Source organism: Anser anser (assembly GCF_964211835.1).
Source record: "Anser anser genome assembly, chromosome: 25".
NCBI classification, from domain to species: domain Eukaryota; kingdom Metazoa; phylum Chordata; class Aves; order Anseriformes; family Anatidae; genus Anser; species Anser anser.
This window is the reverse complement of record NC_139746.1, coordinates 4,685,710-4,702,670: the sequence shown is the minus strand read 5'-3', so window position 1 is coordinate 4,702,670 and position 16,961 is coordinate 4,685,710. Positions and strand designations below refer to the sequence as shown.

Here is a 16,961-nt window from a genome sequence, read left to right as displayed (position 1 = left end):
ATTAAAAGAAGGCACATGATTTACTTTTTATTTTTCAGGAAACAAGTTGTTCTCTCCATCTTAGGATGTTTATCCTGACTGATTTAAAAATAACAATAATAAAATAAAAAAGCAACAACAACAAAAAACAGAACCCAGCTATACTATTACTCAGAAATTTGTTTTGCAACTTTTGAAGAGAGCCCTTGAGAACAAGGAATCCTGCAGTCTTGAGGTCAGGCAGCGTATTCTGGTTCCTCTTGTCCAGTTTCGGCTCTGATGCTTCGCGGCCTGCTAGGCCTTGTTCAGAAATGCCCATGGAACTGTGTCACGGAAGTGCAGTATACTGCCATTGTCTTTAAACAGGCTCTATTTGATAGTACCTTACTGTAATACTCCCTTGTTTGCCAACACAGAATCTTGTAAAGTTTTCATAAATTGAAATTGGCCCCTACTGAGTTAAAGCAGGTGCCTTGCTTTGTTCTTCAGTTGTGGAAATGATCCTTCTGTCTGGAGGAGCTGGGGTAGTTATCATACCTTTGAGACATTGGCTCTGATTGTTAACTGAACTTTGTGACTTCCTCCAAAAAGGGATGTAAAATAAGAGGGGCGGCGGGGGGAAGTGTCCAGTGCATGGTAATGGTGAGGCCCTGGCGCAGGCTGCCCCGAGGAGCTGTGGGTGCCCCATCCCTGGCAGTGCCCAAGGCCAGGCTGGATGGGGCTGGGGGCAGCCTGGGCTGGTGGGGGGGTCGTGCCCATGGCAGGGGTGGGATGGGGTGGGCTTTGAGGTCCCTTCCAACCCAAACCATTCTGTGACTCTGTGATAACACGGAATGGATGGCAATGCCAAGTCAGCGCAGGCATCTTGATACTGTGGAAAACTGCATTTCCAGTTATTCTTGCTGTGGGAATTCCTCAGTCCAGCAATCTCACCAAGTTGAAATTATTCTTTGTTCTGAATTGGTAAAGAGCAGAAATCAGCATATTTGTATAGTGAGTATACAGTTAACAGTATGTTACCACTAGTATGTGCAACATCCACCGCGAACAGGAGCGCTTAATCAGCAGCACAGAATTTTAGACCTTTCCTGCCACCTTTTTTGGGTGAAACCAGGGCAACTTCTGTGTAATTCTTCCCGATGCACGTTAGTCCTATGTGATTCACTTCACACAGGTTCATACTGATAACCATTTTATTTTCCAGTTTTAGAGTTTTCTTCAGTGAAAAATGAGGGAAAACATGTACTGACAAGCAGAAAGTTTAGTAAGAAAACATACCCAAATGCAGTGTGAGCCTCCTATCAGAAATGGCTGTTTTTCTAAAGGCAGAAGGAAAAAAAAAAAAAGGAAAAGATTAGACCCCTTAACCCTCGAGGGAGATTCCCTTTTTGCAGAATTCTCTGTGGCCTCCCTGGCTTTGGACTCTCTACCACTTGCTCTGTGGTGGGGGCTCTTTGGGTCCCTTACTGTTGAACTTCACCTCCTTCGTTTCCGCAATAATCCCCCCAAAAAACAGAAAGGTATTAGACAACGCTGATTTCCATCTCACTGGTACTTCAGGTAACAAGCTGGAACAAAGTTCATCCTGCCTTTTTATTTGTTTCTCTATCTCCCATCTTTTACCAAAAAAAAAAAAAGCATAGAGAACATTAGAATAGGAATATTCCTCCTGTGTCGTAATAATGGTGCATCTAGCTCAGATTCTGACTCCAACAGTGGTGGTAGGAAAAGCTGTTTAAGGAAAGCACCCAAGTCTGGTCCCTGTCCCTTTGTCCTTTTGTCATTCCCCTCATGCTTCCCCAGCATGCACAGAAGTTGGATGTCAGAGGGGCCCTGCCTATTCCCTTATTTCCTCTTATTTTGCTTCTTGATTTTGAAGCTTTTTTTTTTTTTTTAAGCTGCCTTCGGCTTTCATTACTTTCTGAAAGTAGGAGATTGAAAGGAAATGTGGGATGTTTGGGGTAGTATTTTTACATGTGTGTGTTACCAATGCAGTTGAATGAAGGTAAATAGCAGGTGCTTCTCTTTGTTTTGTGAAATACTTTTGATTTTTATTTATTTATTTTTTTAAGTATTTACGTATAAAGGCAGGGAACATAGCAAAATGGAAATCTGAGTCTAGTTTGTCAGAACATACTTCTACTAACATTGCATTGTTGAATAAGTTCCTTTGCAACAAAATTAATTCAAACTAAATTTGTCACGGTTAAAATACAAACTTTCTTCATTTGAGTAGTAATATATAGTATAGTATATAATGCCATAAATGTTAAATTTTTCAGAATTGATTGATTTTTCTCTGCAGAGCTGCAGCTGGAGCACTTACTAAAGACCATATTCTCAACTTAATCTAGAATTTATGGAGAATTTCACTGAGTTTAATAAAAATAGCTTTGGGACTTCCTGAATTCTTTGAGTAATCAGTGGACTTCTGAAACTTACTTTAACTGAAATTCTGTTTGAATGTGTTGGAACAGATTCTGACCCCAAGTCCAGCCCGTGCATGCTACAAAGAAAGATCAAAATGGAGAGCAAAGCAGAAATTGTTTGGCTTAGGAGCAGTGTTGAGTCAGTGTAAACACTGCTGAGCTGCTTCCTTTGCGTAGACTTCAGTAGTCTCCAGCTCAGGTATCATGGAAGGAGCGTGCACATGCGCTTTCAGGATTTCAAGGCTGTATTGCAGTTTGCATATGGCTATGGTAAGTAAGCCTGTGTGCTTCTCTAGAGTCATGGCACAAATGGTTTCGGTCTCAGTCAAACCAGATTTGTAAATTGGTGATCTGTTTTTGTGATCCTACCTTACCTCTTTGTCCCAGATCGTTTCTTCTGCTTTGCATCTTTCAAGAGATGCATATTTATATGTGTATACACACACATGCACATAATACATGTGTATGTGTGTATATATATTTATATATAAAGTATCTATCACCATATTGATAAATACCCTTTGGAAACCACTCTGATGGTAGGGGTAAGAACAGGAGTGGGCCTGTTAGTACCTTGGCACTTCTGTTTCCAACTAATTTAAAATTAAAAAACGAAAAAAAAAAAAAAAAAAAGCCACAAGGCTTTCCTGCCAGCTTGGCTGGCTGGTGTTTAATGCTGCAACATATTTTAAAATGTTTGTAGGCTGTATTTATATATAGTTTGTTTATAATGTCTTTTTATCTCTGTTAATTGTATGTATTAACATGTTGTGTATCTGCTTTATATGCACATGTATTCTGTTCCATTTACGTACACAGTATAGAAGTAACACAAAGATATATGTCCTTAAAAATCTAAGCTTTTATAAAACTTTGTAGTCATAAGGTATATTTTAACAATAGTACAGTAATGTGATGAGCGAGGTAACGGGGTTTAAGAAAATTCATCTCCAGTTGGATAAGAATTTAACATCCAAATTTCTCCAAAACTTCTCTTGAAATAACTTTAGGAAACAGTTGCATCTATGTATTATGTCCTAGTATTTTTCTGCAGTGGTCCTGTAATGTACAGTATCACCCCTTTTCAGGTAGCACCTCCCATTCACTTCTCCATGGGATCAAAATGTTGTCACATCTTTGGGTGACTTAGGAAATTATTCTCATTTCTTTTTGGACCAGCTTTTCTATTTTCCCCTTCTGTTTTTACAGTATTTCATGGGCCTTAATGTTTTAATCCTTTCTTACTGCAGGAACGGAGAAAGGAAGACAACTCAGCTTCAGGAACGACTGAATTTATTGAAATGGCAGTGAATGACCTCGTTTGCCATGTCACACAACACGATTGCACCATCCGACCCTACTACCCCCACCCCTGTCACTGGATTCCAGGATAGAAATCCAGGCTGCTTGTGCTAGCGTAGATAAAACACTGAGCCTTGCCCACATGTCTTAAGTGCTTCTTTTCTGAACAAGGCAAAGTTAAGGTTTGTAGCCAGGTGTTGAGGTATGGCGTTCTCTGGTGTCTTTGTGCCTTGTCCTATCACTCAGAGGGCTTACAAGGACTTGAACCAGTCCCTTTACCCCTGGGCAGTGGTATCTCCAGTGCTCTTATAGTTACTAAGGAGCGTTCTGGCTGCCCTGATTCTCATTTTACATTATTAAAACAGTAATTCTCAAAGGCAGCGCAAGTGATGCCATAGCTTGTTTGAATCTTTGAAGCTCTGTGCCTTCCTTCCCGTTTCCTTGGAGTGCAGCTCTCTCGGCGGGGCAGGTTAGAGCCTCGCGTGCTGTTGGACTGCTGGTGGCCTTGAGGAAGGAATGTCTGGCCTGAAATTGGCCTCTCCGCATTCATGGTGCCAATACTGACCTTGGCAGAAGAATACTGACCTTGGCTAGTATCTCCTGCATGGAATCTGATTTCCCAGTTTGTCGGTATGCATCCTGGTTTTGGGTGAAGGAATAATGTAAGCTGATGCTTTTAAGACCGCATCCAAGAAGGAATAAGAAGGGAAAAAGACAGGCTTTGCTGAATTGGTGACATTAAGGCAGCCTGACATCATTTGCCTTCTGCAAAGAATAACTGGGTGACAGTCTCAAAGCTGCTGGGTGTTGCATGCAGCAAAAGGAAGGCGCATTTGCCTAGGAGCCCTGGCAGCAGCACTCTTAGCAGCTGTGGGGTAGGAAGCTGACTGCATGGGAGATCTGTAATCCATTTTTCCCCTTTGCTTGATGATGAAGGTGTTACCTAATCCTGAGCATCTTGCAGGATCCAAAGGAGGAAGACACAGGTGATGTCCTACGAATAGGGATGAAACGTTTTTGCTCAGAAATGTTTCAGTGTAGGTGCTAGAATTGGGATCATCTCACCTGCTGCTGGCCACTGCTGCTCTGGCAGCTCGAGCTGGCAGCCCAGGCCTGTCCATCGCCTGCTCCTTATGGAGGTAGCTGAATGAGAAGATCCCTGCAGCAGCTGCAGTTGCCCGCTGTTGGCACTAATAGCTGTGTGAAAGCTTAGTAAGTTATTAAAATGACATGTCATACTGCTTTTTTTTTTTTTTTTTTTTTTTTTAAGAATTAAGAATTTTAGAAACTAAGGCTCTGAGGGTGTGCTTTGTGTATGGTCCTGGTGTACCAGCCCTCCACCCTCATGTTACTTGTGCTGATACAAGTAGATAGGGCTTGTTTAAATGAAAAATAACCCCTGCTATCAGGGTTACTTTAAACCTGAATCAGTTGCTGGATCTGTTTCCGGTGTTGTCCCACAGGGATGTACATGCACGTGCTACTGAAGGGGCAGTTCAAGGGTGGGACCAAACAGCTGAGCTTGGGGCTGCTTATGGTGGCGTTGGCATCAAAAGATGTACTCAAACATACTTCGAGTGCGTAGTGTCAGCTGGGTGGCTTGATTCAGCTATAGAGGAACTATTCAGAGAAACTGCCAAGGCTAGAAGGTAAACTGTACAGATGTGAAAGACAGTTGGAGCTGCTTCTTGTTTGAAATTCCCAACACTGTCATCAGTCTCTATTCCTGGCAAAAGCAAAGCAAAATAACGCACTGGAAAAAAAAGTAACACCGAAACATTAAAGGAGAATAAGAGTAAGTGGAGAGCTAGCATGTGATTGGAGGTGGGGGATGACTGGAGAGCCACAAAAGATACATATGGAAAATTAGGAAATGAAGGGGGGTTATGGTGCTGTGAGGTGGAATGGAGACTTAATTTTCAGCTGCTGGGAGAATGTGGCATGTTCAGCAAAAAGAAATACGGGTGATGAGAATAAGGGTAATTACACAGAGGTGACCACGGTAGCGGGTGCAAAGCAGAGAAGACTAATGTGCGCTTAGGTGTAACTGCATAGTTAGAATTGGAGTTCTCGTAGGAAATACCCTAACTCATCAGTATGAGTAGAAAATAGCAGTAATAGGCATATGCGTATTAGGGGAATGTGAGACATGCAACTCTGACCCTGTTGATCTCATCTCCACTACATGAAGTGTTTTGATAGGCAGGACATGTACCCCTGCAGAATGCTGAGGTCGGGAGATGAAGGCTGAGGCAGCATCTTCCAAGGGGCTGGGCAGTGTGAAGAGCCGTGACGGGCTTTCTGATTGACCCCCGCGAGGCATAGCCTGAAAGAACTGTTCTTCAGATGTTGAATAACAAACGTAACGATATGGAGGTAAATAGACATGGCTTAAACACATTTTATAACAGACTGTCACAGGTTTATCACAGGGTTTATCACGGGTAGTATCAGTTTGGTGGGTTTCTTTGATAAGAACAAATGCTTTATAAATAAAATATATGAATGCATGAAAGGCAATAACTCCCATTCACCTGAGCTTTTCTAAAGCATTTGGTGTGGTGTTGCATAACACTAATAAACTTGGGTAATTCTTATAAATACAAGGAATTGAAGGTACAACGTACTTCAAAGAAGGAGAGCAACAGGGAAAGCTGAGCAGGAGATTCTGAACTGTGAGGACACTACAGTTTTCTTAGCTTCGTGGGCTGAAGCTTTCAAGAAGGTAATAATAGGAGGGGGTCCATTTACACCTACTACACCTGCTGTAAGTCTGTATCCCTTGGCCAGGAGATGTATAAGGTTGGGAACTAGGAAATTATTTATGTGAAGGATGTGATCTATCAATCCATCCTGCCTTGTCTCATGTAGTATTATGAGAATGTGGGGGAAGGCTGTTGGTGGGAACTTGGAAATCTAGATGGGGCTGAGTGATTTCATCCTCAGGGCTTTGTTGCACAGGCAGCAGGAAGGGTCATTCAGCGATTTCTGTCCTCCTAACAGACTGGAGTGAGCACTTGCAGAGAAGCATTTTGGATGTCCTGTTCCCAAGTGAAGTCTGTGATGGTGCCATCGAGCTCTTCTCCCTTAAGAGGGACTGTATGGAAAGCACCGTGCTCTTGATTTCGACTGTCGGTGTCATTCTGACAGTGAACCGGTTGTGTAATTCAGTGCGTCTGTAGCTGGAGATGGGACAGAAGGGGAAGTGAGGGCATGGTGAGGCCGAGGATGTAGTGACATGAATGAATCATGCACACACACAGATGTTTTACGGGAAGGTCCAGGCTCAGACATCTGCCAGGTGAAGTTAGGTGATCACATTGCGGTAATAACAGGCATGGTTGACTCCTGTCCAAAGCTGGGAGCTGTGATGCTCATCATTGAATTTAGGTTCTTTTTGGAATAATCTTGGTAATACTGGGTTCAAGTAGCTCTTCCTGTGAGACCGTTTTCTTTCTTTGGGCAGCAGAGTGCTGGCATCTCTTATCCCTGCTCCAGCCCAGTGCGGAGCAGCCGGAATCGCATGGCTGTTTGTGCACGCAGCAGCGCACGCGCCTCATGCGTTTGCAGGAGGCTGCTCCTCTTCCAGGCTTGCTGCTGGTGGTGTTTTTCCACCTCCTTCTCCAGTGATTATTTTTCTCCTGGCTAAAGCATACTATTGCTATTTGATTATTTTGAGTCTAATGGTCATCACTGTTAATCTCTTCGTAGAGTGATGGTGAGTGTAGTTGTGAATCCAGCTGTCAGGTCCAGTATGCGTGCTCTGCGTTAAATAAAAATGTTTTCTACAGAAGTGTAAATGCTGTGCCATTGAAATTCTGCATTGAGCTGCTCATTGCACTAGAAAAGGAGCACAGAACCTTCCAGAAAAACTAAAACTTCAAACAGAGCCAAGGCTTGTTTTTTGGATTGCAGTGTTTATTAAAGAGTTTGCCAAACACATATCTGTATCTGTGAAATAAGACTGCCTCCATGTATTTTGCTTCCATTTTCATTAGGTCCCTTGCTCAGCTTCCAGAAGCTGATGCTGTAGTTTTGAAAGCCAGAATTGTTGAGCACAAGATTTGGGGATTTTCAACTATTTTATTAAAACAAGAATACACACAAATTAAGAAATATGTGCGTTATGAAGCTGCTGCACATATTTTAAGAAATGGTAGAATTAGCCAGTTGTAAAACTGAACGGCCAAGCACTTACACAGTGCATTTTGAATAATTCCACATTGTATAGAATCACAGAACCATGGAGTGGTTTGGGTTGGAAGGGACCTAGAAGCCCACCCTGTCCCACCATGAGCACGACCCCCCCACCAGCCCAGGCTGCCCCCAGCCCCATCCAGCCTGGCCTTGGGCACTGCCAGGGATGGGGCACCCACAGCTCCTCGGGGCAGCCTCAGCCAGGGCCTCACCGCCCTCAGGGGGAAGAATTTCTTCCTAATACCTAATCTAAACCTACCCTCTTTTAATTTAAGTCCATTACCCCTTGTCCTGTCACTACACCCCCTGACAAAAGAGTCCCTCCCCAGCTTTCCTGCAGCCCCTTCAGGTACCGGCAGGCCACTGTAGGTTCTCCCCGAAGCCTTCTCTTCTCCAGGCTGAACACCCCCAGGTCTCCCAGCCCCCAGGTCTCATAGCAGAGCTGCTCCAGCCCCTGAGCATCCCCGTGGCCTCCTCTGGACTCACCCTAAATAGGCCCCTGACCTTATTGTGCTGGGCCCCCAGAGCTGGACGCAGGGCTCCAGGGGGGGTCCCGCAAGGACAGAGCAGAGGGGGACGGTCCCCTCCCTTGGCTTGCTGGCCACGCTTCTGATGCAGCCCAAGAAGCAGTTGGCTTTCTTAGACGCGTTCACAGACTGGCATTCATAGACTAGCTGTTCCATAACGACTGCACTGCTTTAATTCCGTTCTCAGGGAGCATCAGTGAGGAGGTTATATGCTTAAGTCTCAGTGACATCTAAGGACTAAATGCCAGGTGTTGACTAAAGCATGTACTTTTGTTTTTTCACTCAGGGCCTTTAGAGTACAGAAAAGTAGCGCTCTTTTTACACTAATGAGTTTGAGTAGTAAAGTAATGATACTAGGCTTGCATCACCTTAATCTTTCAACCATGGTCTCCCTATGCAGTATAGAAGTTACTTGACTCTTCTGATTTTTCGCTTCTTGCCCATGAGTTATTGTTGTCTAATTTTTCCTCTCTTCTAGAGTTGATGTGCAGCTTGTTATAGTCTCTTTTTTGAACTTGAGTTCCAAGTTACCACCAGACTGCTAAGCTAGCACATACTGCACTGTACCTAGCCTGTGTGCCTCCAGTTCTTAGCCTAGGTGTGCCTTAAGCAAATGTATCTTCAGTTTCTGCAACAGCTCGTTATTTTCACCAGCCGTCTCTCGAGATGGAGAGCAGCGCGCACAGCCCAGCTCTGTTCTCACTTGGTATTCCAGGTGGGGATCTGCTGAGGAGAGACAGCAGTGCAGAGCTTCTGCTTGTGTGCTGGGAGAGACCAAAGAGAAGGTCCTCGGAGAGCACCTCTTCCAGTGGGAGCTGTTTGGATGCGACCTGCCTTGAGGAAGGGATGGGGAAAGGAGGAGGGGGCCTTGCTGCTTTGCGTCTTCTGTTCGTGAGGTTCTTGGACCTTTCTCCGTAGCATCCTGTCCGGGCATGACGTGGCAGGCTGGAAGTGCCCGAGCGCAGCTACTCGAGGAGCTGTTCAAGCCCGAGCAGCGTGACTCGGCCGCTTACTGCTGTCGGCTGGTGCCCGGCCGTGTCAGTGCTGTGAGAATTAACTCAGCGTGGCTGACCGAGCTGCTGCTTTTGCTAGATCGTGAGGTGAAAGGGAAGAGGGAGGTTTTCTGATTGCAGGTACTGCAGATACGGTTGCAGAAAAGGGGAGATAGCTCAGGTCCATAGGTGGACAAACAATCTTAACCAGTTCCCTGTGTATTTTTTGTATCTGGCTGGAAAGGAAAGTTGTGGATGAATACATAGAGTCCTGCTTTTGTAACCAGTTATGGGGAAGTGAATAATTGCTACTCGTAAAGCATACATATGAAGATTTTATTTCCTACTTAATACTCCATGTATAGGAAATGCAAATTGGTGCCTGTGTTCTTGAAGAACAACTCTTAGCTCCGAATAACAGATGACTGGATGCAGGTATCATCTCAGAAGAGGAGGAATCACCAACATATGGGCAGGAGAAACTAACAGTTAAAGGTTGGGATTGGCATTTTGTTTGGGAGCGGAATTGAGAGGAGTTTTTCCTGGCTAGAACGGAGAAATCAGCACCAGATGTCTTAACAGGATGCAAGCACAAGAAGCATTTGTTCTGTCTGCATCCAGTGATTGCAGGCTGTCAAAGCAAATAACTGTAATTGGGACACGGCATTAGGGAGACAGACGTAAAGGCAGCAAAATGGAGTTCAGATATCTAAAGACAGGACAGCCTTCTGAGGATGGGGGAGCGTGATGTTGCTCTTCGTGTTTTAGCACCAGAACGCGGTTTGAGGTAATGCTCTGCAGATGATTGAAGATTTCAGGAATATTTAAAGGGAGTCAAGGAGGAGAATGGCCAAATATCCACTTTGTTGTGGTTCTGCACAAGGAAGGACAGTGAGTAGAAGATTTTTGAGGTGAGATGGCCAGGTAAGTAAGGCAGCAGTTTGGGCTGGGTGTACTGTTCAACCCTATTGTTCTTTCCTGTCTGCATTGACATGCTGTTTGGGTAGTCTGTCTCTTAAAATCCAAACCAAAATCTGTTCTTGGAAACGAGAGTCTGAAGGCTCAGCATTCTAAAAATAAATCTCACCGCTCAGATGTGTACTTCAGAATGGGATTCATTCTACTGATTCAGATAATTAAAAATATCAGCACCCAGTCCGAGGCTATCTAAGAGACTTCAGAAGACAATTAATCTGATCCTAAAATGAGAGTAACTGCTTATAAAAGTGCTAGTCTCCCACTGTTGGCTACGGGGGACTTCATTTGTGTGTTTAAATAACACACGTCACTAGAGACCGAAGGTAAGTATTGGTTGCGTGCCTGAGTGCCAGGATGCTTGCGCAGGCACGAGACGAGCTGGCTCCCTGAAGGGGATTTTGGAGCCTCTTACCCAGGGATGTTGCTGCTTTCTCTCCACTTTGAAGACACGTGAGTTGGGAAACAGAGGATGTCAAACACAGTGAGATGGAAGAAGATGCAGAATTGCCCAAAGTTGTCCAGACCCAGACTGCTGAGTCCATAAAGCATCTCTGCACCGCGTGCTGGGGCTTGTGCCTGCGTGAGCAGTAACAAAGCCTGTGCTTAGTTGGGGGCTGATGCACCTGGGTGGCTGGGTGGCTGGGTGGCTGCTTTGCTCTTTAGGATGGTGATGTGTCTGAACGTAATTTATTAGCAGATTTAGCATAACTAATTAGCAGATTTATATCCCCTATGAAGGGTTCAAATGCAAAGTGTACCTGAACTTCTGTTGTGCAACCCCAGCCATTTGCAGATGTCATTGTTAACACAGACACCTCCATGCCACGTCTTTTTTTTTTGATCTCACACCACTCCATCATCAGGAGGATCTGCTAAATGAGATGGGGTGTAGCTGATGGTTGTGCGGTGAGGAGCAGCTGCCCAAGCGCCCTGGCGGAGGTTGCTCGAGTGTGAGGACACAGGAGGTGCGCCCTGACGTTCCCGAGGAGCAGAAGCCATTCACGGGCTGCTGCTGGGGAATGGTGCTTTGCACAGCTCCCGTTGTTTGCATGCTGCATGGGCACGAGGTTTGGAGGACAGGGGCACTTCATTAATTTCCCGTGCTGTGGCACTTGTTGGGAGGAGTTTGAATACTTGTATGGTTTGAGGGGAGCTGGAGGATGCATGGCTTGTACAGGTATTTAATGTATATTGCATCAGGGTGAGGAAAACAAAGAGCAAAGGGGAAAAAGGTCATCTAAGTTCTTGTTTATACAAACTTCCATCACCAGGTGTTCTTAGGTAGTTAATTCCTTAAATATCTTGTATGCAGAAAAGGACAGAAGGGATGCCACTTTAGAGCTTCAGCAGCTCAGGAGCAGATGTATGGCCACGTTCTGCCATAAGCAGTAGGGACTAAAATGACATATTCATAGTTTCTAGAAAGTCTGTCATCACATGAGACAAAATGAAAAATTCCACGAGGAAATAAGTACCGACAGTGACAGGTGTGAGGCAAATGACAGGTAAAAGTCTCTTAAGACATAGCAAGAGACAAAGACAGAGAAGTCTGACCACACGTTCATGAGGGAGACATATACTCCTAAAAGGAGTAGTTTGGGTAGGCTACATGCTGCTAATTTATAGTTTCAATTAACTCACATGTATCACTTAGAACTGCTTGGAAATCTTTTACAGAGAAAGCTGTTGTTCTAATAGACTTAAATAAAGACTTTCGAAACTTCTTGTGGAATGGAATTTTCAAAAAGTCATCCTAGAAAACTTCCATGGGGTAATTTTGAAACTGATATGATTTAATATTCTTTTTTTTTTTTTGTCTGCTTTTCACATCTGCTTTTTTGACTTTATTTTGCCACGTGCTACAATGTTGAGTTATTTTGTTCTTTTTCAGTTTCAGTAAAAGGCAAACCAAAGTACATTCTGTTCTGGAAGAAGGAAAAAAAAGGTGGCAGCGCTCTCTACTGACTCTGTGTACTGTCTGGATTGCCATTTGCTATGCCGCTATTATGTCACTTCACTTAAATCCAAAAAAAATGTAAAAATAACATGAAACGAAGCTCCATGATCAAAACTAATGACTATTTTATAAATTCAGAAATGTAAAAATAATTCATGCTCTAGAAAACAGCTAATAGAACAGGAGGGCAGCCCGTTGTTAAGATCGAGGCAGCCTCATTGTGGACTGGAGGAAGAAGCGTTCTTGGGTAAGGATTTCACTCGAGCTGAAGGGTCAGACTGATGAAAAATTTGACTAAGCTTAGTGTTTATTGTGACTCACATCCTCAAATTCCCCAAACCCACTGGTGAAATTCATTCCCTCGTCAAAGCTCGTATAGCCAAGTAGATGGCTTTTATGCCAGGATTTTGGGAGGTACTGTAAAGCCAAGAAGTTCTACTTTCTGTTTAATAACCAAAAAACAAACAAAAAGACCCACCATAAACGTCTTTCAAAAGGATTTTAGTTTACAGAAGCAGCTTTCAGTGATTTTTCTCGGTGAGAGTAATCCGTGGGTAACAGCCAAGTTCCTTTGCCCAGTTGCTCTCCAACTTCATTATGACAGGGTACACACAAGCCGTAATCGGGGGGACATTACATCACGGCATCGGGGGAGCTCTTACATTTCTGGGAAAAACAGTGATTCCCAGGACAGAGGTTGAGATTTGGGGCTTGTGCTCTTTGTGTTCACCAGAGCTTATGGTTTAGTATGTGTGCTTTGCGTGGCCTGTTGGAAGCACAACGGAAGCAGATTGATGTTTTCATCGCTAGAGCAGAGAGGTACATTTCTGTTTCTTATGGGTAGCTGGGCATAAATATTTAATATTTATCATAATATATCAAAATATTTAGAAAAGGTATGAAGGTACAGTTTATCAGTTGGTAGGATGTAAGGACTTTCTTTGAGGGTAGAGCTTTCCATTTGCTAAGCAAAATTCCTTGATTTGCCCAATGTGAGCACGTTCCACCCTGCACTTGTGCTCCTGGACGTAGGCAGCCAGGAGCAAAGCTGCTTCTGATGCTGCCCAGTGACCGTCCAGCCTCTGTGCTTCTTCTGGAAATCTCATCCCTCAGCTGCTGGTGAGCTGGCATTGTTCTGTATGCCCAAAGTCTTGCTGACATTTTGGGGTTCGATGGATGCCTGCCTCTGTTCAGCTTTGGCAAATGAAGGCTGTCGTTCCCTACTGAGCAGCTAGAAATGAATAAATGTTCCCCCAGCAGCAGTTTATTGGAAGTACAAGCGGCGTTGGGATGGTACCATCCCAAGGACGTCAGAGGCAGTGGATGCCTTGCTAGCGGCTCAACTCAGGCATTCGGTAACTGTTTCCTAATTTTTTCCACGTTTTATTCCTGTTGGAATGTATTAAGTTGCTTGTGCCTCTTTGCAGCGCTGAAGAGGATGCACTGTCCTTTGCTGCCTGTGGCTTTTCCACACCAGTATTGGTGGCTTCAGGTGGCCATCAGACTTCCAGAAACTTATGAATTATTTTCCCTGTTTCCTCTTGTTAGAGGGGCAGTGACTACATCCACTGTCCTTGGCCATTGGCTCCCACTTTTCTTTTTAAGACTGCTGGACTGTTAATGCTCTCCTATACTGTATTTATTATAAGGTCTGAGGCTTTTTTTTTTTTTTTTTTAACCCTGATAGAACAATGTCCTTGCTGCTGATTTCAGAACTGGAGCTTATCTACTAAAACAGATCTCACCAGGTAGCGGGAGATGTTATTGATACTTGACAAATCATAGAATCATAGAATATCCAGAGCTGGAAGGGACCCACAAGGATCATCAAGTCCAACTTCTGACACCACACAGGCCTACCCAAAAATTCAGAGCATGTGACTAAGAGCACAGTCCAAACGCTTCTTAAATTCAGGCAGGCTCGGTGCAGTGACTCCTTCCCTGGGGAGCCTGTTCCAGTGGGCGACCACCCTCTCGGTGAAGAACCTCTTCCTGACGTCCAGCCTAAACCTCCCCTGCCTCAGCTTGACACCATTCCCCCGGGCCCTATCACTGGTGATTAAGGAGAATAGGTCGGTGCCTGCCCCTCCACTCCCCCTCGTGAGGAAGCTGTAGACCGTGATGAGGTCCCCCCTCAGCCTCCTCTTCTCCAGGCTGAACAGGCCAAGTGACCTCAGCCGCTCCTCATAGGTCTTCCCCTCTAGGCCCTTCACCATCTTCGTCGCCCTCCTCTGGACACTCTCCAACAGTTTTACGTCCTTTTTGTACTGTGGTGCCCAGAACTGCACACAGTGCTCGAGGTGAGGCCGCACCAGCGCAGAGCAGAGCGGGACAATGACTTCCCGACCGACTAGCGATGCCGTGCTTGATGCACCCCAGGGTACGGTTGGCCCTCCTGGCTGCCAGGGCACGCTGCTGGCTCATATTCAACCTGCTGTGAACCACAACCCCCAGATCCCTCTCTGCAGGGCTGCTCTCCAGCATCTCGTCGCCCAGCCTGTACGTATAGCCAGGGTTGCCCCGTCCCAGGTGCAGGACCTGGCACTTGCTCTTGTTAAACTTCATGTGGCTGGTGATTGCCCGGCTCTCCAATCTGTCCAGATCTCTCTGCAAGGCCTTTCCACCCTCAACCAAGTCTACAACTACTCCAAGTTTGGTGTCGTCGGCAAATTTGCTCAAAACACCTTCTAGTCCTACATCCAAATTGTTTATAAAAACGTTGAAGAGGACTGGCCCTAAAACGGAGCCTTGAGGGACCCCACTAGTGCCCATGAAAACAAATCACAATACTTGCAACTTCTCAGGCAAACCACGCAGGTTTCTGTTTACTCTGCCAGTTCTAGATGTACTTCTGAGATGTGATACTCAGTTTTGTCAGTAACGGTGTGTTCTTTCAGCTGCAGTGAGCATGAGGATGCCCTGCTTTATGTCATTTGGGGTAGGACTGCAGTGTATGGGGGCAGGGTGCTTCCAAAGCACCCGTTCCTCCGTGCGTGGCTTGGGGCACCCAGCTGTCTGCGTGGGCCTGATCAGGGCACGGGCACCTGCAGCCCGCAGCCTCCCTTGTGTTTGCAGTGCCTCTGACCCTGGATTTTCGTGTGCCCAAACCCGTCTGATCGCGGAGGGGTGACCTGGGAAGCTGCAGAGTTCCCTCGGTTTGGGATGTGGTTTTCTAACCCCAAGACTGCCCCTACTGAAGAGGAGTCGGACATTAAATGAATAGGAGGGTACAAAACTAACCAGCCTAGGAGGAAAGGGTGAGAAATGCCGAAGTGGACAGCAGTACCTCGAGCTTCATTGACAGCGACTCCGCCTGCTGATTGCACAAAGTCGCTCGCAGGTGCTGCAAGGGGCATGTGCTGGGCATGCCCCGGGGCCCTGTTTGCTGCTCTCTGGATCTCCTCTGACTTTATCTGAGCCATAGGAGCATTCTGATCAATTTCCCTGTGAGTTGGGCCAAGAGCGTTGCCGTTTGGAGAAAGTAAGTGACGTTAGTCTGCATTTAGGCTGCTTCCACGAGCCTCCTGCTGCGGCAGTAATGACAAACCCAGGGGGGAAAGGGATGAGGTGACCTTGCAAGAAGCAAATGAATTCAGCAGCGTGAATCAGTTGTGTAAAAGGCTTTTGTGGAGAAGGCTGCCCTTGGAAGCCTGTGCTTTAAGGCTGTAATTGGAATGGGAATTTGAACTTGGGAACAGATCCTTAGCCGGGAAAACCAACACAGTTGCGACTGGGTTGGTCAATTAGTTTCACTATAATAAGACAGACAGTAAAAATACACGTACAGCTGGCCCTTCCATCCTGGCAGCTGAAATGAATCTCTCTGGCACTGGAAGTGAAATGCTCCAACCAGCTCTTCTCTGTTTGTGTAATGGCTGGAAAATCCCGTTATGTTCAGCTTTAATTTTGAGTTCTAGACAAAAAATACACATAGTTTTTTAGATGAGAACCTTATATAGTATAGTAATATATAATATGTTTAGTGTGTATGTATTAATAAAAAAGATTTTAAAAAATATATTAAAGAAAATAAAGCCTTACAGAATGCAGCCTGGACAGCAGATAAAGGCTGCCGATGTAAGGTGTCCGATTATTTTCGCATCTCTGTTTCTTTCTAATCCAGTCTAGTTCCCACTTCCCAGTACCTGCTCTCCTCCCTAACTTTGGAAGAGAACTGGGCTTGAGAAAATGTGTGGCATAAAACCTTCAAATCCCAGCTGCTTTAGACAGAACAGCCAGTCCAGCCATATCCTCCCGTATAAGCAGCGGGCTCTGCTCTTTGGAGAGTCCCAAAGTCTTCAAAGGGTAGAGGATTTTTCTACTTTTTGTGCCAAGTAAGGCCTTTGTCTTGCAGAGCATCCATATGCAGTTTAGCACCAAGATCCCATCCTGGGCATGGGAATGCTGTGATCTACACTTGACAGATGTTGTAGTGAACTCCCGTCTGATCAAACAAATTTTCTTCAATCAGTTCGATCACGTTGTCTTTGGGATGCAGAAGTGAGGTCTCTGCAGAAGGAAACTTGTCTGCGTTGCTCACTGGATCTTGCTGCAAAAGGAACAAAATGCTGTTTTATTTTCCTAATCGAGCACTTTCCTT

General features: G+C 45.1%; 1 protein-coding gene across 1 annotated transcript in view; it reads right to left on the bottom strand.

Annotated features, from left to right (window-relative positions):
• LOC310886384 (excitatory amino acid transporter 5-like) overlaps positions 1-16,961 on the bottom strand; it is a 32,904-nt gene continuing 15,943 nt past the window's right edge. The window contains exon 11 of the mRNA XM_083810896.1: positions 1-16,910. Coding sequence (XP_083667022.1) covers positions 16,773-16,910 — 138 coding nt within the window. The 3' untranslated portion in view covers positions 1-16,772. The remainder of the gene's footprint in view (positions 16,911-16,961) is intronic.